Here is a 22625-nt window from a genome sequence, read left to right as displayed (position 1 = left end):
CAGCTTTGCACACTCTTGGCATTCTCTCAACCAGCTTCATGAGGTAGACACCTGGAATGCATTTCAATTAACAGGTGTGCCTTCTTGAAAGTTAATTTGTGGAATTAGTGAATCCTTGCATTTATGGAGATCTAAACTAACAACTTCAACTTTGAGGGAAATAAATGCCATTCACGCTGTTGTGTTGCAAATACAACAAAATGATAAAACACAAACAGGATTTCAAAACATTTCAGACCTTATTATTATATAAATAGAAACTTACAGATGGCCCACTTACACAGTATTCAGTCACAACACAGGTGTAGACACAAAATTGAATTCCCCATCACTCACTGAAACAAGCACTGCATAAAGACTCAGAGCAAGAATGAGGTATTGAATATACCTTTTCATAGACTACACACTACTCTATTCAGGTGCAAGCATTTTAAAATTAATCTAATTTAAATCAAAAATAGGTTAATAAAGTCATACAGACATAATTACAGCATACTTACACACAAACACATACAGTACACAGATATACGGTAATATGTACACTTCTAGCCATTTTCATCACAAAACAAAAACGAGGGTTTGTAATGGATATCTTGTGGTGAGGAACATGACGATTGAAGGTAGTATTTCCAAGTTATCAAATGTATTTAGTTATTAATGGTAGCATTTAATGTACTTTATGAATGGGCTGGTGTAGGTGAGATACACATTTCTGTGAGTTATGAATTTTGTTTTGTTTTATTGTCACATACAGAGAAGTGAAATGTACAGGTGCAGTGATGTGTTTTTTTTTACAGGGTCAGCAAAAGTAGCACGGCGGCCCTGGAGCAAATTAGGTGCCTTGCTCAAGGGCACATTGACCGATTTTTCACCTTATCGACTCAGGTATTCAAATCAGCGACATTTCAGTTACTGGCCCAACGCTCTAACCGCTAGGCTACCTGCCACCCTATAGTAGTGTAGTGTAGTTTGTCAGGCGATATATATTGTGTGTGGGTTATGGATAATGTAGTTTATGGATGGGCTGGATGGGTGAGATACGTGGTGTGCTTGGCCTGACTCTTGCTATCGATCAGCAGCAGTTGGTTATTCTTGTGGTGAGAGATGATCTCCTGGAGACTACTGAAAAACTATGAGAGAGAGATGGAGGGAGGGAGTAGCGAGGGGAAGAGAGAGAGAGAGAAAGGGAGAGAGAGTTACTACAGTATAGTTATTGCAGAGGTTACAGTACAGTACTAAGTTGCATTCCTTCATCTCTTTTCCACACATCCTCCGTTCCTCCCACATCCCCCCTCTATCCCACCTGACCTCTTCATTCTTTTCCCCCCACATTCTCCCTTTGCAAATTCTTTTTGCAAATCCTCCTTTCCTCCTGTGGCCTCTGTCTTTTCCCCTCTCCTTATCCCTCTCTTCTCCTCCTCTCTACCCTCTCACATTTTCATTTCCCCCTCTCTTTCTCGCTCTCTCTTTCTGTGTCCCCCATCTCAACACTCTCGTCCTCATCCTCCCATTCTCTTTCACCGATTCATTATTTTACCCCTTGTTTAGCACTCTACCCCCCCCCGTCTTTTCACCTCCTCGTTCTTCTTGCCCTCCTTTCCGAGGGCGTAGCCGCGTGTCTCCTCCAGAAAGCGGATGGGGATGTTATAGACCTTCTGTCTGTATAGGACAGCCAGTGTGTAGGGCTGACGGGCGTTCTGGGCTGAACTGTGACGTATCAGGAATGCCCCGTCCTACAAGAGGGAGAGGGAGAGAGGGGGGAGGAATAGGCCGCGGGAGCGGAGGGAGGGAGGGAGGGGAGAATGGATATCAGTATCAAAACCCACAGGGTCTTTGAATGAGCATAGATGAATCAGACTCAGTGATAGTGTGTGTATGTGTCAGCTGTAACCCGAGGCTACACACACACAGTCAAATAAAGGAGAGTTATGATCGAGATTACTCTCACATCGTTACTTGTCTATTTCAGCGTGAAATGAAACAGGTCGGCTGTGTTAGTAAAGACAAAGGGCCAGAGACAGATACGCTCATATAACCAGCAGCATTATAACACATAATCACAAAACATCAGCAGCTACTGAGCAACATATAGAGAGGAGGGGAGAGAACCACAGAGGACCAGGCTAATAGATCAATGAAGTATTGATTCACTGTTGAGGAATACTGGCTAACTAACTATAACTAATCATATTGATTCAGGAATCACATTGGCCAGGTCCTTCAGAGCTGGGGATTCTTTACCTCTAAGTAATTTTCAGTTTTTCTTTTATATGGTACTTCAAGAACTGTGTGTGTGTGTGTGTGTGTGTGTGTGTATTTGCTTGCATTTGTGTGTGTGTCTGCTCATCTCCGGTGTGTGTATCCCACCTTGTTGATCTGCATTAAGAGGTCCTCAGCAGTCTTTCTATTGCAGTTTCCAGCGAACCACTCTTTCTCCTGTAACATTACCACAGTTCTCTATGACGCACTCCACTGCCTGCCACCACAGTTATATCCAAGGATACCCCAGACTTCAGGTATATCACCATTTAACTAAGGTTTGCAGCAACATTTGTAGCACTTGAACACGGTATTATGCATGGTTACATGAGAGGTACAGTATGAGAGTGGAAGGCACATACCTCCTTTCCTGCCTGCATGGTTGTCTTCATACCAGAGGGAGAAACTTTGGCATAGAGAGAAATAATGAGTTGTTGACCAACGTGTAAAGTGCTCTACAGCAGGGTTTCCCAAACATGGTCCTGCCCCCTCCCCTGGGTGCATGGTCTGGGTTTTGCCCTAGCACTCCACAGCTGGGGGCGGGGGTGCAGGACCAAGTCTAGGAAACCCTGCTCTACAGTCTATTCAAAATAAAGCATGTAGTTACAATCAAGGCCACAAGTATGCTGGACAGCACTGCTGACAGTAGCCACAGTCACCCTAGATGACGGGGTTAAACAAGTTATAATTATGTTATAATGAAAATGGCTTCCAATTCACATAGGTAATGAAAAATGAACAATATGCACCTCCAACATGTTCATATTATGTGGACAGAAAAACAACACAAATGTAAAGAAATTAAGGATGTCCTTCACTCTGATTAGCAAACCACAGTTGGAGCATTTCAGAGTTCCACACATCCTTTATTTCCATTTCTATGGCTTTCTATCCTTCAGCTGTGACCCAAAACTGGTCCTGTTCCCAGCATGCTCTTACCTGCTGCGGTAGTGTCTATAATGGGCGGGGGAGGGGGGCTGCAACACAGACAACAGGTCCAATGTTAGCCAACATGCTTACTATAATAGATGAGCGGTATAGGCCTGTGGCTACAACAACATTGAATACACAAGAACAGTAGGCCTTCATACTTCAATGACTTAGCTAAGTTATCACAAATCAAACTTTATTTGTCACATGCACCGAATACAACAAGTGTAGAACTTAAGGTGAAATGCTTACTTACAAGCCCTTAACCAACAGTGCAGTTCAAGAAGAGTTAAGGAAATATTTACCAAATAAACTGAAGTGAAAAATAATCAAAAGTAATACAATAACATAACAATAACAAAGCTATATACAGGGGGTACCGGTACAGAGTTAGTGTGCGGGGGTACAGGTTAGAGGTCATTTGTACATGTAGGTAGGGGTGAAGTGACTATGCGTAGATAATAAACAGCAAGTAGCAGCAGTGTACAAAACAAATGGGGGGGTTCAATGTAAATAGTCCGGTGGCCGTTTGATTAATTGTTCAGCAGTCTTATGGCTTGGGAGTAGAAGCTGTTACGGAGGCTTTTGGTCCAAGACTTGGCGCTCCAGTATCGCTTCCCGTGCGGTAGCAGAGAGAACAGTCTATGACTTGGGTGACTGGAGTCTCTGACAATTTTATGGGCTTTCCTCTGACACCGCCTATTATATAGGTCCTGGATGGCAGGAAGCTTGGCCCCAGTGATGTCCTGGGCTGTACGCAATACCCTCTGTAGCGCCTTACCGTCAGATGCTGAGCAGTTGCCATACCAGGCGGTGATGCAACCGGTCAGGATGCTCTCGATGGTTCAGCTAAAGAACTTGTTGATGATCTGGGGACCCATGCCAAATCTTTTCAGTCTCCTGTGGGGGAAAAGGTTTTGTCGTGCCCTCTTCACGACTGCCTTGGTGTGTTTGGACCATGAGAGCTTGTTGGTGATGTGGACACCAAGAAACTTGAAACTCTCGACCCGCTCCACTACAGTTGATGTTAAAAGGGGCCTGTTCGGCCCACCTTTTCCTGTAGTCCACAATCAGCTCCTTTGTCTTGCTCACATTGAGGGAGAGGTTGTTGGCCTGGCACCACACTGCCAGTTCTCTGACCTCCTCCCTATAGGCTGTCTCATCGTTGTCTGTGATCAGGCCTACCACTGTTGTGTTGTCAGCAAACTTAATGATGGTGTTGGAGTCATGTTTGGCAAGACAGTCGTGGGTGAACAGGGAGTACAGGAGGGGACTAAGTACACACCCCTGAGGGGCCCCAGTGTTGAGGATCACTGTGGCAGATGTGTTGTTGCCTACCCTTACCACCTGGGGGCGGCCCGCCAGGAAGTCCAGAATCCAGTTGCAGAGGGAGGTGTTTAGTCCCAGGGTCCTTAGCTTAGTGATGAGCTTCGTGGGCACTATTGTGTTGAATGCTGAGTTGTAGTCAATGAACAGCATTCTCACATAGGTGTTATTTTTGTCCAGGTGAGAAAGTGCAGTGTGGAGTGCGATTAAGATTGCGTCATCTGTGGATCTGTTGAGGCTATATTGGAGTGGGTCTAGGGTATCCGGGAAGATGTTGTTGATGTGAGCCATGACCAGACTTTCAAAGCACTTCATGGCTACCGACGTGAGTGCTACGGGGCGGTAATCATTTAGGCAGGTTACCTTCGCTACCTTTGGCACATGGAATATGGTGGTCTGCTTGAAACATGTAAATTCAGCAAAAAAAGAAACGTTCTCTCACTGTCAACTGCGTTTATTTTCAGCAAACGTAACATGTGTAAATATTTGGATGAACATAACAAGATTCAACAACTGAGACATAAATTGAACAAGTTCCACAGACATGTGACTAACAGAAATGGAATAATGTGTCTCTGAACAAAGGGGGGGTCAAAATCAAAAGTAACAGTCAGTATCTGGTGTGGCCACCAGCTGCATTAAGTACTGCAGTGCATCTCCTCCTCATGGACTGCACCAGCTTCGCCAGTTCTTGCTGTGAGATGTTACCCCACTCTTCCACCAAGGCACCTGCAAGTTCCCGTACATTTCTGGGGGGGAATGACCCTAGCCCTCACCCTATTATCCAACAGGTCCCAGACGTGCTCAATGGCATTGAGATCTGGCCTCTTCGCTAGCCATGGCAGAACACTGACATTCCTGTCTTGCAGGAAATCACGCACAGAATGAGCAGTATGGCTAGTGGCATTGTCATGCTGGAGGGTCATGTCAGGATGAGCCTGCAGGAAGGGTACCACATGAGGGAGGAGGATGTCTTCCTTGTAACACAACGTTGAGATTTCCTGCAATGACAACAAGCTCAGTCCGATGATGCTGTGACATACCGCCGCATACCACGATGGACCCTCCACCTCCAAATCGATCCCTCTCCAGAGTACAGGCCTTGGTGTAACGCTCATTCCTTCGATGATAAACACAAATCCGATCATCACCCCTGGTGAGACAAAACCGCGACTCGTCAGTGAAGAGCACTTTTTGCCAGTCCTGTCTGGTCCAGAGACGGTGGGTTTGTGCACATAGGCAACGTTGTTGCCGGTCATGTTAGGTGAGGACCTGCCTTACAACAGGCCTACAAGCCCTCAGTTCAGCCTCTCTCAGCCTATTGCGGACAGTTTGAGCACTGATGGAGGGTTTGTGCATTCCTGGTGTAACTCGGGCAGTTGTTGTTGCCATCTTGTACCTGTCCTGCAAGTGTGATGTTCAGATGTACCGATCCTGTTCAGGCATTGTTACACGTGGTCTGCCACTACGAGGACGATCAGCAGTACGGACATTGCAATTTATTGCCCTGGCCACATCTGCAGGCCTAAGGCATGTTCACACAGATGAGCAGGGACCCTGGGCATCTTTCTTTTGATGTTTTTCAGAGTCAGTAGAAAGGCTTCTTTAGTGTCCTAAACTTTCATAACTCTGCCCTTAATTGCTGTTAGTGTCTTAACGACCGTTCCACAGGTGCATGTTCATTAACAGGGTCCTGAAAAAGTTTATGTTTCTTTTTTTGCTGAGTTTAGGTATTATAGACTGGGTCAGAGAGAGATTAAATGTTGACCTGTTTAAAGGTGTAGTAGGTGTAGTAGGATTCTTAATCCTGTATTGCCTGTTTGATGGTTCGTCTGAGGGCATAGCGGGACTTCTTATAAGCATCCGGGTTAGTGTCCCGCTCATTGAAAGCACCAGCTCTAGCCTTTAGCTCGCTGCGGATGTTGCCTGCAATCCATGGCTTCTGGTTGGGATATGTACGCACGGTCACAGTGGGGACGAAGTCGTTGATGCACTTATTGATGAAGCTGATGACTGAGGTGTATACACCTCAATGTCATTGGATGAATCCCGGAACATATTCCAGTCTGTGCTAGCAAAACAGTCCTGTACCGTAGCATTCGCGTCATCTGACCAGGTCACTGGTACTTCCTGCTTTTGTTTTTGCTAATAAGCAGGAATCAGGAGGCTAGAATTATGGTCAGATTTGCCAAATGGAGGGCGGGGGAGAGCTTTGTATGCATTTCTGTGTGTAGAGTAAAGGTGGTCTAGAGGTTTTTTTCCTCTGGTTGCACATATGACATGCTGGTAAAATTTTTGTAAAACTGACTTAAGTTTGCCTGTATTAAAGTCCCCAGCTAATAGCAGCTCTGCTTTTGATTGAGCATTTTCTTGCTTGCTTATGGCCTTATAGAGTTGGTTGAGTTGCTGTCTTAGTGCCAGCATCGGTCTGTGGTGGCAAATAGACAGCTTCGAATGATATAGATGAGAACTCTCTTGGTAGATAGTCTGGTCTACAGCTTATCATAAGGTACTCTACCTCAGGCGAGCAATACCTCGAGATTTATTTCATATTTAACATCACGCACCAGCTGTTATTGACAAAAAGACACACACCCTCACCCCTCGTCTTACCAGACAAAGCTTCATCTATATTCTGCTGGTGCATGGAAAATCCCGCCAGCTCTATATTATCGCTGTGGTCGTTCAGCCACGACTCGGTGAAACATAAGATATTCCAGTTTTTAATGTCCCGTTGGTAGGATAGTCGTAATCGTAGGTCATCAATTTTGATTTTCCAATGATTGCATGTTAGCCAGTAGAACGGATGGCAGTGGGAGTTTACTCGCTTGCCTACGGATTCTCAGAAGGCAGCCTGACCTGCGCCCCCCTTTCCTTCGTCTTTTCTTCACACAATTTATGGGGATGTGGGCCTGTTCCCGGGAGAGCAGTATAACCTTCTCATCGGACTCGTTAAAGGAAAAAGCTTCATCCAGTTCGAGGTGAATAATCGCTGTTCTGATGTCCAGAAGTTATTTTCGGTCATAAGAGACGGTAGCAGCAACATTATGTACAAAATAAGTTACAGACAATACAAAAAAACTAAAAAAATAGTACAGTTGGTTAGGAGCCAGTAAAACGTCAGTCATCCTATTCGGCGCCATCTTAACACTTCAAACATAAGATCCTCTTTATAGACCTCAACAGAATGGAAATCGTTATCAGGCCATACTAAGTGGTATCCATGTGTTTGACTGTTGCTGCTTGTACAGGACTGAAAGTTCATAAAGCATGAACCTGCATCACATGTTTAACACATGTAAAACATGTACTGTATGTTCTTGCAGCGTATAGCGTGGTCTCATCCAGTGTGTACATGTATAGTGCTGTGAGAGTGTCTGTGTTCCAAAGCCTCACCTGGGTTTGGGTTCCTTTAGGGATGCAGGGAGGGGGGGTTTGATGCCTGGGGTGGGTGGGGGCAGCTTGCCAGGGAACGTGGAGCGTTTCACATCAGGTGGAGGAGCTGGGGAGGGTCACAGAAACACAGCAATGGACCAGGTTCTGCATTTTCACTTCATGGTTGTGTTCCCAATGGCACTCAGTTCCCAATGTAGGGCTCTGATCAAAAGTAGTGCATGTAGGGAACAGGCCATTTGGGATGCAGACATTATCATCATGATCCATCTATTTTTAGTCAGACAGAATGTAGTGTCACTTACCTGTCTTTGCCTCACTGACCAGTAGAGAACTCTGGAATGCAGGAAAGTGTGAAACTCATTCAAATGTGGACACAGATAAGGCCTACACTCCTGCACTAAAAAACATGTTCAGGGGAGAATCTCTGAAATAGGCAAATTCTGTGTTAGAAACCGGCCAGTGTTGTGATGTGTTAAATCATGTGCCCGTAGTGTGTTAAATAATGTGCCCGTAGTGTGTTAAATCATGTGCCCGTAGTGTGTTAAATCATGTGCCCGTAGTGTGTTAAATCATGTGCCCGTAGTGTGTTAAATAATGTGCCCGTAGTGTGTTAAATCATGTGCCCGTAGTGTGTTAAATCATGTGCCCGTAGTGTGTTAAATCATGTGCCCGTAGTGTGTTAAATCATGTGCCCGTAGTGTGTTAAATCATGTGCCCGTAGTGTGTTAAATCATGTGCCCGTAGTGTGTTAAATCATGTGCCGTAGTGTGTTAAATCATGTGCCCGTAGTGTGTTAAATCATGTGCCCGTAGTGTGTTAAATAATGTGCCCGTAGTGTGTTAAATCATGTGCCCGTAGTGTGTTAAATCATGTGCCCGTAGTGTGTTAAATAATGTGCCCGTAGTGTGTTAAATCATGTGCCCGTAGTGTGTTAAATCATGTGCCCGTAGTGTGTTAAATCATGTGCCGGTAGTGGGTTAAATCATGTGCCCGTAGTGTGTTAAATCATGTGCCCGTAGTGTGTTAAATAATGTGCCCGTAGTGTGTTAAATCATGTGCCCGTAGTGTGTTAAATCATGTGCCCGTAGTGTGTTAAATCATGTGTGAACCATGGAGAAACTCACCGACTTGGCTCTGGGTACTGGAGGTTTTCTACAGAGAAAGACAGACAGACATACATGATGGGATTGAGCTGATATCGCATGTCAAACAATAAAACTCAAAAACAATAACATGGCTTCTCTCCTGATATAGAATGGCACTGGTTTCAGGGATGGTGTCAAGGCCAGTTTAACCCAGTCAATTCAGTTATGCATTTGCATAACTATGAAAAGAATGGAAGTGGTGATATACACCTAAATTACACCAAGATGAGTTTGTGCATTTTTCATCTCGTGTCTTGACAGGTGTACTCACATGGGCATGGGGGGAGGGGCAATTGCTGTCTTGGGTAGGAGGGGCATCCTTATGGGCCCGCGAGGAGCAGGGGGGCAAGCTGGAGAAACAGGAGTACTTATTCTTGACAGTGCCAAGGATTCTTTTCTCTCAAAATAAGATAAATACGTTTTTTCTTCAATAATTTGGAATTCATGTCCTGTCTCTTTATCTCATATAAAATATATTATCTAGTCAAAACCTCAGTATAAATGCATTGACACTGAGGCTGTATTAGTGGTTCTACAGGAGTAACTGACCTGCTGTGGGCTCCAGATACAGGTCATCACTGTCTGCCTGAAACAGAGACACAACACGCATATTAATCACCTCTCTCTGGCCGAATTAGAAATTGTCCAGAGACCAGACATCTCATGGCCCTATGGAACTATGAATATACTGATTGTCCATCAAGAATGTGTTAAAAGGGTACAGCGGATTAGAAGGCTACGGTTTGGGGGTTGGAGTTAGGGGTGAGGCTCTGTCTGTTAACGATGTGTTGGGCTCACCTGTCCTTCATTAGGATCCAGGTAGACATCTGCAAAGAGAAAACAGAGGCTGATGCTGTTGCAGAATCACACATCCCTCTAGTGGTGACTTGATGTAATAGCACACCAATGTCCTATCAGGGTTCCAGGGTCTGACTATTGGTCGAGATCCTGCACGACTACATTGCAGATGCATGCCAGATCTTACAACAACTGGATAGGTATTTAACATATCAGCTATGCACAGTCGATGACTTGGAATGCAACCAATGGTTGATGCAATGCACTGCTTGCACCTAAATTACTAGTCGGGCAGAAACTAGACCTATAACTGTAGCGTTTACCTTCCTCTGCAGGGGGAGGGGTGGGAGCAGGGGCAGGGCGGGAAGGGGGAGGGGCAGACTTCTTAGGAGTAGACCTTTTCCCTGGCTTCTCCTTCCTGTCTACCTCAGGAGCTAGAGAGAGAGAGAGGGAAGCTTGACCATCTCAAACTTAACTTACTCGTTTGTTTAAGTTAATTCTCCTGTACAATTACATGCCTCAAGAATTATATGAACTTTTACACCTTTTCATCAATCAACATTCATATCTATGTATAGGGCACAATTCATATCCACATTTAAAATACACAATCATCATATAGGATAAACTCCCACCCATCCAGGACATTTATTCGAAACGGTGCCTGAGGAAGGCCCGCGGCATCATCAAGGACCCCACACACCCCAGCCAAGAGCTGTTCACTCCCTTACTGTCGAGCAGACGTTATCGGACCATGAGGTCGGATACCAACAGGCTCAGAGACAGTTTCTATCTACAAGCCATCAGACTGCTGAACACTTGAACTGGATTGACCGCCTGCTCTGATTCTCCACACATTAGCACACATGCACTCACTCACTCACACACCCACACAGACATACACACATCCACACACATATTCAGGCTACACACACATCACAACTGCTGCTACTAGACTCGGGTCTGTTCAATGCTGGTCTGAATAATCGGATTCCACGCTTCAAGATTGCTTCGATCATGTGGATTGAGATATGTTCCGCATAGTGTCCGACAATAACATTGATGAATAAGCTGATTTGGTGAGCGAGTTTATTAGCAAGTGCATCCACTGCTTTTAATCAGGGCAAGATGACCGGAAACATGACCGAATACAAACAGTGTAGCTATTCCCTCCTCAAGGCAATCAAACAAGCTAAGCGTCAGTATAGAGACAAAGTAGTTGCAATTCAACGGCTCAGACACGAGAGGTATGTGGCCGGGTCTACAGTCAATCACGGACCACGATGTCTTGCTCCCAGACAAACTAAACAACTTCTTTGCTTACTTTGAGAACAACACAGTGCCACTGACACGGCTCGCTACCAAAACCTGCGGGCTCTCCCTCACTGCAACCAACATGAGTAAAACATTTAAACGTGTTAACCCTCGCAAGGCTGCCGGCCCAGACGGCATCCGCAGCCGCGTCCTCAGAGCATGTGCAGACCAGCTGGCTGTTGTGTTTACGGACATATTCAATCAATCCTTATCCCAGTCTGTTGTTCCCACATGCTTCAAGAGGGCCACCATTGTTCCTGTTCCCAATGAAGTGAAGGTAACTGAGTTAAATGACTATCGCCCCGTAGCACTCACTTCCGTCATCATGAAGTGCTTTGAGAGACTAGTCAAGGACCATATCACCTCCACCCTACCTGACACCCTAGACCCACTCCAATTTGCTTACCGCCCCAATAGGTCCACAGACGACGCAATCACAATCACACTGCACACTGCCCTAACCCATCTGGACAAGAGGAATACCTATGTAAGAATGCTGTTCGTCGACTACAGCTCAGCATTTACCACCATAGTACCCTCCAAACTCGTCATTAAACTCTTTGCAGCTGGGTCCTGGACTTCCTGACGGGCCACCCCCAGGTGGTGAGGGTAGGTAACAACATCTCCACCCTGCTGATCCTCAACACTGGGGCACCACAAGGGCATCCAACTCAATCATCAAGTTTGCAGACGACACTACAGTGGTAGGCTTGATTACCAACAATGACGAGACGGCCTACAGGGAGGAGGTGAGGGCCCTCGGAGTGTGGTTTCAGGAAAATAACTTCACACTCAATGTCAACAAAACAAAGGAGATGATCGTGGACTTCAGGAAACAGCAGAGGGAGCAGCCCCCTATCCACATCGACGGGACAGTAGTGGAGAAGGTGGAAAGTTTTAAGTTCCTCGGCGTACACATCACGGACAAACTGAAATGGTTCACCCACACAGACAGCGTGTGAAGAAGGCGCAGCAGCGCCTTTTCAACCTCAGGAGGCTGAAGAAATTCTGCACAAGTTGCACAAGTTAAACAAGTTAAACACTTGCAGCTGAATCCCTTTCCTCTAAACACCTGTATCATACTTATGCTAAAATCTTTATTCTATTCTACTGAGCCATTTACTTTATGTATGTATTAGTATCTTTTATTATTTCTTATTATCCTTGTATTGTCGAGAGAAAAAACCTGCAAGTATGCATTTCTTTGGACAGTGTATACCATACATACGACTAATAACACTTGAAACTTGCATGTCCTGGACAAAGAGGATAGAGGGAGGAGGATAGAGAGGGGAGGATAGAGAAAGGAGGATGGAGAGAAGAGGATTGAGAGAGGGGAGGATATAGAGAAGAGGACAGAGAGGAGGATAGAGATAGAGACAGGGGAGGATAGAGAGAGGGGAGGATAAAGAGAGGAGGATAGAGAAGATGATAGAGAGAGGAGGACATAGAGGGGAGGATAGAGAAATGAGGATAGAGAGAGGAGGATAGAGAAAGAAGGATAGAGAAAGAAGGATAGAGAAAGGATGATAGAGAGAAGATAATAGAGAAAGGATGATAGAGAGAAGATAATAGAGAAAGGATGATAGAGAGAAGATCATAGGGAAAGAATGATAGAGAGAAGATAATACAGAAAGGAGGACAGGGAGGGGAGGATAGAGAGAAGAGGACAGAGAGGAGGGTAGAAAGAAGAGGATAGAGAGAGGAGGATAGCGAGAAGAGGATAGAGAGAAGAGGATAGAGAGAGGGGAGGATAGAGAGAGGAGGATAGAGAGAGGAGGATAGCGAGAAGAGGATAGAGAGAAGAGGATAGAGAGAGGGGAGGATAGAGAGAGAGGATGATAGAGAGAAGAGGATAGAGAGAGGGGAGGATAGAGAGAGGGGAGGATAGAGAGAAGAGGATAGAGAGAGGGGAGGATAGAGAGAGGGGAGGATAGAGAGAAGAGGATAGAGAGAGGGGAGGATAGAGAGAGGGGAGGATAGAGAGAGGGGAGGATAGAGAGAGGAGGATAGAGAGAGGAGGATAGCGAGAAGAGGATAGAGAGAAGAGGATAGAGAGAGAGGAGGATAGAGAGAGGAGGATAGAGAGAGGAGGATAGCGAGAAGAGGATAGAGAGAAGAGGATAGAGAGAAGAGGATAGAGAGAGGGGAGGATAGAGAGAGGGGAGGATAGAGAGAGGGGAGGATAGAGAGAGGGGAGGATAGAGAGAAGAGGATAGAGAGAGGGGAGGATAGAGAGAGGGGAGGATAGAGAGAGGAGGATAGCGAGAAGAGGATAGAGAGAAGAGGATAGAGAGAGGGGAGGATAGAGAGAGGAGGATAGAGAGAGGAGGATAGACAGAAGATGATAGAGAGAGAGGAGGATAGACAGAAGAGGATAGAGAGAAGAAGATAGAGGAGGATAGACAGAAGAGGATAGAGAGAAGAAGATAGAGGAGGATAGAGAGAAGAAGATTGAGAGAAGAAGATAGAGAGAGGAGGATAGACAGAAGAGGATAGAGAGAAGAAGATAGAGAGAGGAGGATAGAGAGGGGAGGATAGAGAGAAGATGATAGAGAGGAGGATAGAGAGACAAAGATAGAGAGAAGAAGATAGAGAGAGGAGGATAGAGAGAAGAAGATGGAGAGAGGAGGATAGAGAGGGGAGGATGGAGAGAAGATGATAGAGAGAGGAGGATAGAAAGACGGGGTTAGAGAGAGGTGTCTCACGTTTCTTGGTGTTGGGGTCGATGTAGAACTCCTCAGGGTCAGGCTGATGGTGAGGCTGCTGTTTCTATAGAGGGGAAAGACAACATTAAATAACACTAAAGGTATGCAGACACACAGAGACAGGCTAGCCAGAGATAGGCATGGGCATTGATACTCTGATAGTTTACCGATGCTTTGCCCATGGGCGCCATCTTGGCTGGCCTTGGGGGTGGAGCTGCCTGCCTTTTGGGAAGAACACGATTGGACCTCTCTGAAGAACTATCTGTGGAACACAAAAACAGCAACAAGAAAATGGTGTTTTCACATAAAAACACACCTCAAAACATTACGTACAAATTATAACTTGAGATCCACGCACCAAACTCCCATTGGCATCAATGCATACTTTCCATGAAAGTCAGATTTCAGCTAATCTCAAATGAGAAGGATAGTCTACAGTGGTGGTGTTACCTAAATAGACGTTCTCCTCCACATGTCTGGGAGGAACCTTCATGGCCGGTCGCTCACAGGGGGGAGCCTCATATGTGTTCCCATCCTCATCGTCCTGTGATACACACAAGAAGACCACACAGGACCTCTCAACAAAATATCTATTGGCGTGTCAGTCTGGGCCGTGTGTATGTGTGTTTTTCTACTTACAAACTCGTCTTCTGGCCAGCCACCATACCCCGCATTGTTCTCTGAAACAAATCAATAGAGACAGAGAGAAAGTAGAGAAAGGGGATGGAGAAAGAGAGAGAGAAATTGGGGAGAGGAGAGGTAGAGCGACGAGGGAGAGAGCAGAAGAAGCACATCACATTAGAACTTCCATATAGAGGATCCCTATAACAACGAGCATAATATGAGGGATTTCCTGAAGGCTCACCTATTCTTTTGGGTGGAGCTGGAGGCCCACTGTGTCTGTAATGAAAAAGAGAGATGTTACTTGCGTGCTGTGTCATGTCAGTGGCTTATGTTTCTGGCCAGAGGAAGGCATATAAGACTGAAGAGCAAAACGTTTATCTACACTGTAGGCTACTTACAGGTTCTTCAATTTTCCAAAGAAACTCTGAAAAAGGAAACAGAATTGACTGTGAAGTCTGTAGCACACACACGAACACAATCACGATGCAATCTCAACAATATTGTTTTCATACCGGTTGTGTGACATCATACGATAAACGGTGCCGTTACACTATATGTCTGGCCCATCCCAGATATTTACATGTAATTAACTCTCCCATCAGACTCGCTATCAGAGCCACTACACAGGCTGTGTCAATGACTGCTTTATGTTCCGAAGGTCACTAAGCTAGACAAAAGAGCTTTAATCCAAAGCCAAGACCTCAGGTCAGAATAAATTAGAATGAAACAACTTTGAAGATGACTAACGATCACAAACTACCACAGGGGAATATTGAGAATTTAGATGTCCCAACAATCTACAAGACGTCTTTTATACTAGCCTTAGTAGGTGAAATAAACTATTTACACAAATGATTACACAAAGGACAAATGATCTAGTGAAGCCACATCAATGTGTGTATGTGGGAGAGGAGGATAATAGAGGTTGTAATGTGTGGCACACTGTCCCTGTGATGAAACAGATGACTAAAACCAGGAAGTGTACTTGGCTGTGTTTTCACAGCATGGCAGGTCAGAGAGGAGAGGAAGGACTGATGTAAATGATCCCAGAAATAGAGAGGGGGAGGGAAAGGGGAGAATGAGACGGGGAGAGTGGATATGGGAGGGGGGAAGAGAAGAACAGTTTGAGTTGATTCATCTGGTTAATGTTTAGATATCCTGTGCGTCAACATTGATAATGAACAAAGCCAGCCCACATGGTCTTTGCTAAAGTCTCTCTTTAGCAAACAAATCTATTTTCTGTTCTACTGTATCCCATTACTTAAACAGTGTCATTATCAATCAACGAATCAGTCAATCTATCAACTAATCATTCCATGAAACCTTTATAGACTGCAGGGATTCTCTGGCATTATGGTTAGCCAGCTGTAGGTCTGTTTAATTAGTGGAAAGGAAGATGTCATGAGTCATAACTGATATCTATGCCTCAGGTCGACACTACTTTGAATATCATTTCCCCCATTGTTACAGTCCTAGGCGCCGTCTTTAACATATTCATGTCCTGACACGTCTTAAATCACTAGCGTGTCCTGTTTAGTGTTGTTAGCTGAATAACTCAACTACCTTTCAAGTAGTTTGTATATAGACCAAGAAAGACCGCAACATGTTGATTACGAAATATATAAAAGTACAGCAAATACAGCAAGTAAGCTGAAGGATTCCTTACTTTGTTATTGTTTGTGTCCCAGGCAGCAGAGTTGAAATCTGTCATGCATGTTCATTATCCAATGAACAGTATCTGCGTAAACCCTTTCAAATAGCAATCTCTTGTTTTTCACCCAGTCTGAATATCCCGGTCTAATTTTAGAGAAGGGAGCCGGCAACGTGTTCAATAATGAGCTCGGCTTGACAACATCTATGATATGAAAAGGATACATTTATGGTTGTGTTCTGAGCTAGCCCTTTAAGCAAGGGAGAGTGATAGTGACCACAGAAAAGGACATTGTTGTGGACCGTGGGAGACCATAAACTACCAGTAGAAAAGGGAAATGGCCGTGTGACTATGAATCGTATCTGATGCAAACAGGGACAGAGCACAGTGCAGTTGCACTGGCTAATGCTAAGCTGCTCACAGGTGTGCTGGCTTCTGGTTCTGCCTAGTAAAGTGTAATGGTACAGCCATACATGTATTGGGTAACTATTTTCTAGAGGTTTATCTTACACTGTATTTCACATCATGGCACCTTACTATTGTACAAGCAAAACCCTTAGCTATCATGGACTTCCATACTACTAGGCCAGATAGCCTCCCAGTATGTGATCGTGGCTACTGCGACCTCTTCCAAGAGGTCTGCACCTTTCTGGCACAGATCAGGTGGCTGTGGCTCTCTCTGGCCACATCCCAATATCTCTCCTTCTTCACAAAGTGTGCACTTCTTCACTTACCTTCACTGATTTAAAAGATAATGACTGATAAGAAATATGGTGGAAACCCTCTCTAGCCCAATCCCGTCAATCCTATGCTTTTAAATGTGTGTGAAGTAGTGAACGAGTGTACACTTCAGGAGAAAGGAGATATTATCGGCACACACCCCCGAAAACACCAATGGATCTCAAGCCCTGCATCAGCTGTTCCCTTTCAATCACTACACGTATCATCATTTAATAACAAATAAATAAATCATTAACGACTATTAATGCGCATGGACATGTTGCAGTGAAAACCTTTCATTTAGGGAATGATTTTAATGACTGGTAAACATTCTAATCTTAGGCATTACACAGCTGTGTGATATTGGGTGCTTGTGTAGGCAGAGAAATTGAAAGCAATAACTGGGAGCAGGTGACACCGTTTACTTGATCAACAACAGAGCCACTGTACGAAAAGTGAAAGTCCACACTGTATAACACTGTAAAACTGTATGACTCATCATTATAACAATCCTCACAGTTCTCCATTCCGTAATGAAGGTAGCCTACTACTGTATTTCTAAGTTTCTGAACAATTTGTTGCAACGTTTGTTGCAACATTATTGGGCTGTGTGTAATTTCCTTTTATCAACGCAAAGTGAGGAGACGTCTGTACAAAGTTTAAATGTTCTAACGTTTATATGTTCTATCATTGTCTGACTATTTTCAGAAGGTAACAAATTGAAACTGTACATTACCATTGTCATAATTTTGGAGTCTCTCTTCTCAACTCATGAGGAAATTCCTTTGTTGCTGACCTCAGATGCAAATACACATTAGAGTAAGAGCGGGACAAGGAACACTGAACTATGAACAGTTAGGCTAGCAGCTACAACAGTCCTGATGCGCCTCTCTCTCTCTCTCTCTCTCTCTCTCTATCTCTCTCTATCTCTCTCTCTCTGATCATTTGCATTCCGCCCCCGTCACTCTGACTGCTAAGTGCCACCTGGTTTACAGCCTGGCCTACTTGTTGCCTGGCTGCCGCCAAAAAAACTCAATACATTTTAAAGTTACATTTTTGAATCAGTAAAGTTGTATGGTCCTATATGCAGCATAAGGAAGAGCGCACTTTAACTTCTGAGAACAGGCTAAGTCCAGTGGAGACCCATCATTCAGGGCAGGTGGGGTAGAGCCCCACCTGTTTTCAACGCAGCATTTGTAGCATTTTTTAAATTTTAAATAGATGTTATTTTGGCATTAATACGTGTCACATATTGGTTCGCAAACAATGTAAAATATATACAGTGCCTTGCGAAAGTATTCGGCCCCCTTGAACTTTGCGACCTTTTGCCACATTTCAGGCTTCAAACATAAAGATATAAAATTGTGTGTATTTTTTTGTGAAAAATCAACAACAAGTGGGACACAATCATGAAGTGGAACAACATTTATTGGATATTTCAAACTTTTTTAACAAATCAAAAACTGAAAAATTGGGCGTGCAAAATTATTCAGCCCCCTTAAGTTAATACTTTGTAGCGCCACCTTTTGCTGCGATTACAGCTGTAAGTCGCTTGGGGTATGTCTCTATCAGTTTTGCACATCGAGAGACTGAAATTTTTTCCCATTCCTCCTTGCAAAACAGCTCGAGCTCAGTGAGGTTGGATGGAGAGCATTTGTGAACAGCAGTTTTCAGTTCTTTCCACAGATTCTCGATTGGATTCAGGTCTGGACTTTGACTTGGCCATTCTAACACCTGGATATGTTTATTTTTGAACCATTCCATTGTAGATTTTGCTTTATGTTTTGGATCATTGTCTTGTTGGAAGACAAATCTCCGTCCCAGTCTCAGGTCTTTTGCAGACTCCATCAGGTTTTCTTCCAGAATGGTCCTGTATTTGGCTCCATCCATCTTCCCATCAATTTTAACCATCTTCCCTGTCCCTGCTGAAGAAAAGCAGGCCCAAACCATGATGCTGCCACCACCATGTTTGACAGTGGGGATGGTGTGTTCAGGGTGATGAGCTGTGTTGTTTTTACGCCAAACATAATGTTTTGCATTGTTGCCAAAAAGTTCAATTTTGGTTTCATCTGACCAGAGCACCTACTTCCACATGTTTGGTGTGTCTCCCAGGTGGCTTGTGGCAAGCTTTAAACAACACTTTTTATGGATATCTTTAAGAAATGGCTTTCTTCTTGCCACTCTTCCATAAAGGCCAGATTTGTGCAATATACGACTGATTGTTGTCCTATGGACAGAGTCTCCCACCTCAGCTGTAGATCTCTGCAGTTCATCCAGAGTGATCATGGGTCTCTTGGCTGCATCTCTGATCAGTCTTCTCCTTGTATGAGCTGAAAGTTTAGAGGGACGGCCAGGTCGTGGTAGATTTGCAGTGGTCTGATACTCCTTCCATTTCAATATTATCACTTACACAGTGCTCCTTGGGATGTTTAAAGCTTGGGAAATCTTTTTGTATCCAAATCCGGCTTTAAACTTCTTCACAACAGTATCTCGGACCTGCCTGGTGTGTTCCTTGTTCTTCATGATGCTCTCTGCGCTTTTAACGGACCTCTGAGACTATCACAGTGCAGGTGCATTTATATGGAGACTTGATTACACACAGGTTATTCATCATTAGTCATTTAGGTCAACATTGGATCGTTCAGAGATCCTCACTGAACTTCTGGAGAGAGTTTGCTGCACTGAAAGTAAAGGGGCTGAATACGCCCAATTTATTTAGTTAATAAAACCGTATACAGACATGGTCTCTTTTCTGTTTTCTTGAGTAAGACAACTCCAAAATGCAGGTGATTCAGTGGTGGTGGGGCAAGCCAGCAGAAAATATGGAGCGTTGCGCCATATTTTGCTCAGCGTTCTGTCACTCATGGGGACACTACGTCAAGGCCAAGTCTAAGGGTAGAGCTAGAAAATTCTAGCCACTTGGGTACTGACATAGAGTTACATTAGAAGATCACATCCAAGAAGGCTCAAGGTCATTGGACACAGATAAAATTATGTCAAATCATGTTATATGTACAGTAGCTTTGATTGGACTGATCATGTCAACATCATACTTTCAAAATCTTAGCTAGCAGTCATCATCATGAATCAAGTCAACAATCTACTGGCAAATCCCTTTTAATCCTTGTCACATGAAATGAAATGAAATCAAATGTTATTTGTCACATGCACCGAATACAACCTTACAGTGAAATGCTTACTTACAAGCCCTTATTCAACAATGCAGTTTTAAGACAACACCTCCCCCCAAAAAGTAAGAGATAAGAATAACAAATAATTAAAAGAGCAGCAGTGAATAACAATAGTGGGGCTATATACAGGGGGTACCAGTGCAGAGTCAATGTGCGGGGGCAGCGGTGTCAAGGTAATTGAGGTAATATGTACATGTAGGTAGAGTTATTAAAGATAATAACAGAGAGTAGCAGCAGCGTGGAAGAGGGTGGGACGGCTGGCAAAGCAAATAGTCTGGGTAGACATTTGATTAGCTATTCAGAAGTCTTATGGCTTGGGGTAGAAGCTGTTTAGAAGCCTCTTGGACCTAGACTTTGCACTCCGGTACCGCTTGCCATGCGGTAGCAGAGAGAACAGTCTATGACTAGGGTGGCTGGAGTCTTTGACAATTTTTAGGGCCTTCCTCTGACACCTCCTGGTATAGAGGTCCTGGTGATGTGCTGGGCCGTACGCACTACCCTCTGTAGTGCCTTGCGGTCGGGGGCCGAGCAGTTGCCATACTAGGCAGTGATGCAACCCATCAGGATGCTCTCGATGGTGCAGCTGTGAAACCTTTTGAAGATCTGAGGACCCATGCCAAATCTTTTCAGTCTCCTTAGGGGAGCACACGACTGTCTTGGTGTGCTTGGACCATGTTAGTTTGTTGGTGATGTGGATTTCATGGCAACAGACGTGAGTGCTACGGGTCGGTAGTCATTTAGGCAGGTTACCTTAGTGTTCTTGGGCACAGGGACTATGGTGGTCTGCTTGTAACATGTTGGTATTACAGACTCAGACAGGGAGAAGTTAAAAATGTCAGTGAAGACACTTGCCAGTTGGTCAGAGCATGCTCTGTGTTCACGTCCTGGTAATCCATCTGGCCCTGCGGCCTTATGAAATTTGACCTGTTTAAAGGTCTTACTCACATCGGCTCCGGAGAGAGTGATCACACAGTCATCAGGAACAGCTGATGCTCTCATGCATGTTTCAGTGTTACTTGCCTCGAAGCGAGCATAAAAGTTATTTAGCTCGTCTGGTAGGCTTGTGTCACTGGGCAGCCCTCGGCTGTGCTTCCCTTTGTAGTCTGTAATAGTTTGCAACCCCTGCCACATCTGACGAGCATCGGAGCCGATGTAGTACGATTCGATCTTAGTCCTGTATTGACGCTTTGCCTGTTTGATGGTTCATCGGAGGGCAAAGAGGGATTTCTTTTAAGCTTCCAGTTTAGAGTCCCGCCCCTTGAAAGCGGCAGCTCTACCCTTTAGCTCAGTGCAAATGTTGCCTGTAATCCATGGCTTCTGGTTGGGGTATGTGCGTACAGGCACTGTGTGGATGTCATCCTCAATGCACTTATTGATAAAGCCAGTGACTGATGTGGTGTACTCCTCAATGCCATCGGAAGAATCCCGGAACATATTCCAATCTGTGCTAGCAAAACAGTCCTGTAGATTAGTATCTGCTTTAACTGACCACTTTTTTATAGACCAATTCACAAGCAAAAATAAAAGCAGGAAGCGCCAGTAAGCAAGAATCAGGAGGATAGAATTATGGTCAGATTTGCCAAATGGAGGGCGAGGGAGAGCTTTGTACATGTCTCTGTGTGTGGAGTAAAGGTGGTCTTGAATTGTTTTTCCCTTTGGTTGCACATTTAACAAGCTGATAGAAATTAGGTAAAACTGATTTAAGTTTCCCTGCATTAAAGTCCCCGGCCTTTAGGAGTGCCGTTCCTGTTTGCTTTTGCGGTATACAGCTATTTGAGTGCGGTTTTAGTGCCAGCATCGGCCTGTGGTGGTATGTAAGACAGCTACGAAAAATTCAGATGAAAACTCTCTCGGTAGATAGTGTCGTCTACAGCTTATCATGAGATACTCTACCTCAGGTGAGTAAAACCTCGAGACTTCCTTAGATATTGTGCACCAGCTATTATTTACATATATGCATAGGCCCCCGCTCCGAGTCTTACCAGAGGCTGCCGTTCTATCCTGCTGATAGAGTGTATAACCCACCAGCTGTATGTTCTTAATGTCGTCGTTCAGCCACAACTCGGTGAAACATAAGACATTACAGTTTTTAATGTCCCGTTGGTAGGATATATGTACTTTCAGTTCATCCCATTTATTTTCCAGCGATTGAACGTTAGCTAGCAGGACGGAAGGGAAAGGCAATTTAGCCAATCGTTGCCTGATCCTCACAAGGCACCCTGATCTTTTCCCACAACTCATCTCAGTTTCCTTCTCCAGCGAATGACGGGGATGAGGGTCTGTTCGGGTGATTGAAGTATATCCTTCCAATCCGACTCATTAAAGAAAAAGTATTTGTCCAATTCGAGGTGAGTAATCGCTGTTCTGATGTCCAGAAGCTCTTTTCGGTCATAAGAGATGGCAGCAGCAACATTATGCACAAAACAAGTTACGAACCAAGCGAAAAAACGAACAAAATAGTATGGTTGGTTGAGAGCTGATAAGACGGTAGCCATCCCCTCCGGCACCATCATGAAGAGAAATAATGAAGAAAAATTATAGATAAAACGTATCGGTGCTCAAA

At 44.5% G+C, this 22625-nt stretch overlaps 1 protein-coding gene across 1 annotated transcript; it reads right to left on the bottom strand.

Annotated features, from left to right (window-relative positions):
• Nucleotides 1–220: 220 nt before the first annotated feature.
• On the bottom strand, nucleotides 221–17775 carry LOC115111727 (B-cell linker protein-like). Its single transcript, XM_029638079.2, has 19 exons — nucleotides 17608–17775; nucleotides 14899–14924; nucleotides 14742–14776; nucleotides 14516–14556; nucleotides 14327–14420; nucleotides 14044–14138; nucleotides 13877–13940; nucleotides 10178–10288; nucleotides 9855–9883; nucleotides 9606–9642; nucleotides 9328–9406; nucleotides 9036–9063; nucleotides 8214–8244; nucleotides 7912–8017; nucleotides 3199–3236; nucleotides 2622–2665; nucleotides 2368–2436; nucleotides 1575–1733; nucleotides 221–1130 (listed from the first exon to the last, which is right to left on the bottom strand). The coding sequence occupies exons 1-19, from the start codon at nucleotides 17614–17616 to the stop codon at nucleotides 1014–1016; spliced, it is 1212 nt and encodes a 403-aa protein (XP_029493939.1). The 5' UTR covers nucleotides 17617–17775; the 3' UTR covers nucleotides 221–1013.
• Nucleotides 17776–22625: the final 4850 nt, after the last annotated feature.

Source organism: Oncorhynchus nerka, linkage group LG27 (assembly GCF_034236695.1).
Source record: "Oncorhynchus nerka isolate Pitt River linkage group LG27, Oner_Uvic_2.0, whole genome shotgun sequence".
NCBI lineage: Eukaryota > Metazoa > Chordata > Actinopteri > Salmoniformes > Salmonidae > Oncorhynchus > Oncorhynchus nerka.
This window is presented reverse-complemented; position numbering and strand designations above follow the sequence as displayed.

Coding starts and splice junctions, on each gene's coding strand:
- LOC115111727 (XM_029638079.2), bottom strand. Junction 9,064..9,327: donor GCCCCTCCCCCCATGCCCAT/GTGAGTACACCT, acceptor CTTTCTCTGTAG/AAAACCTCCAGTACCCAGAG. Junction 8,018..8,213: donor GGTCAGTGAGGCAAAGACAG/GTAAGTGACACT, acceptor GACCCTCCCCAG/CTCCTCCACCTGATGTGAAA.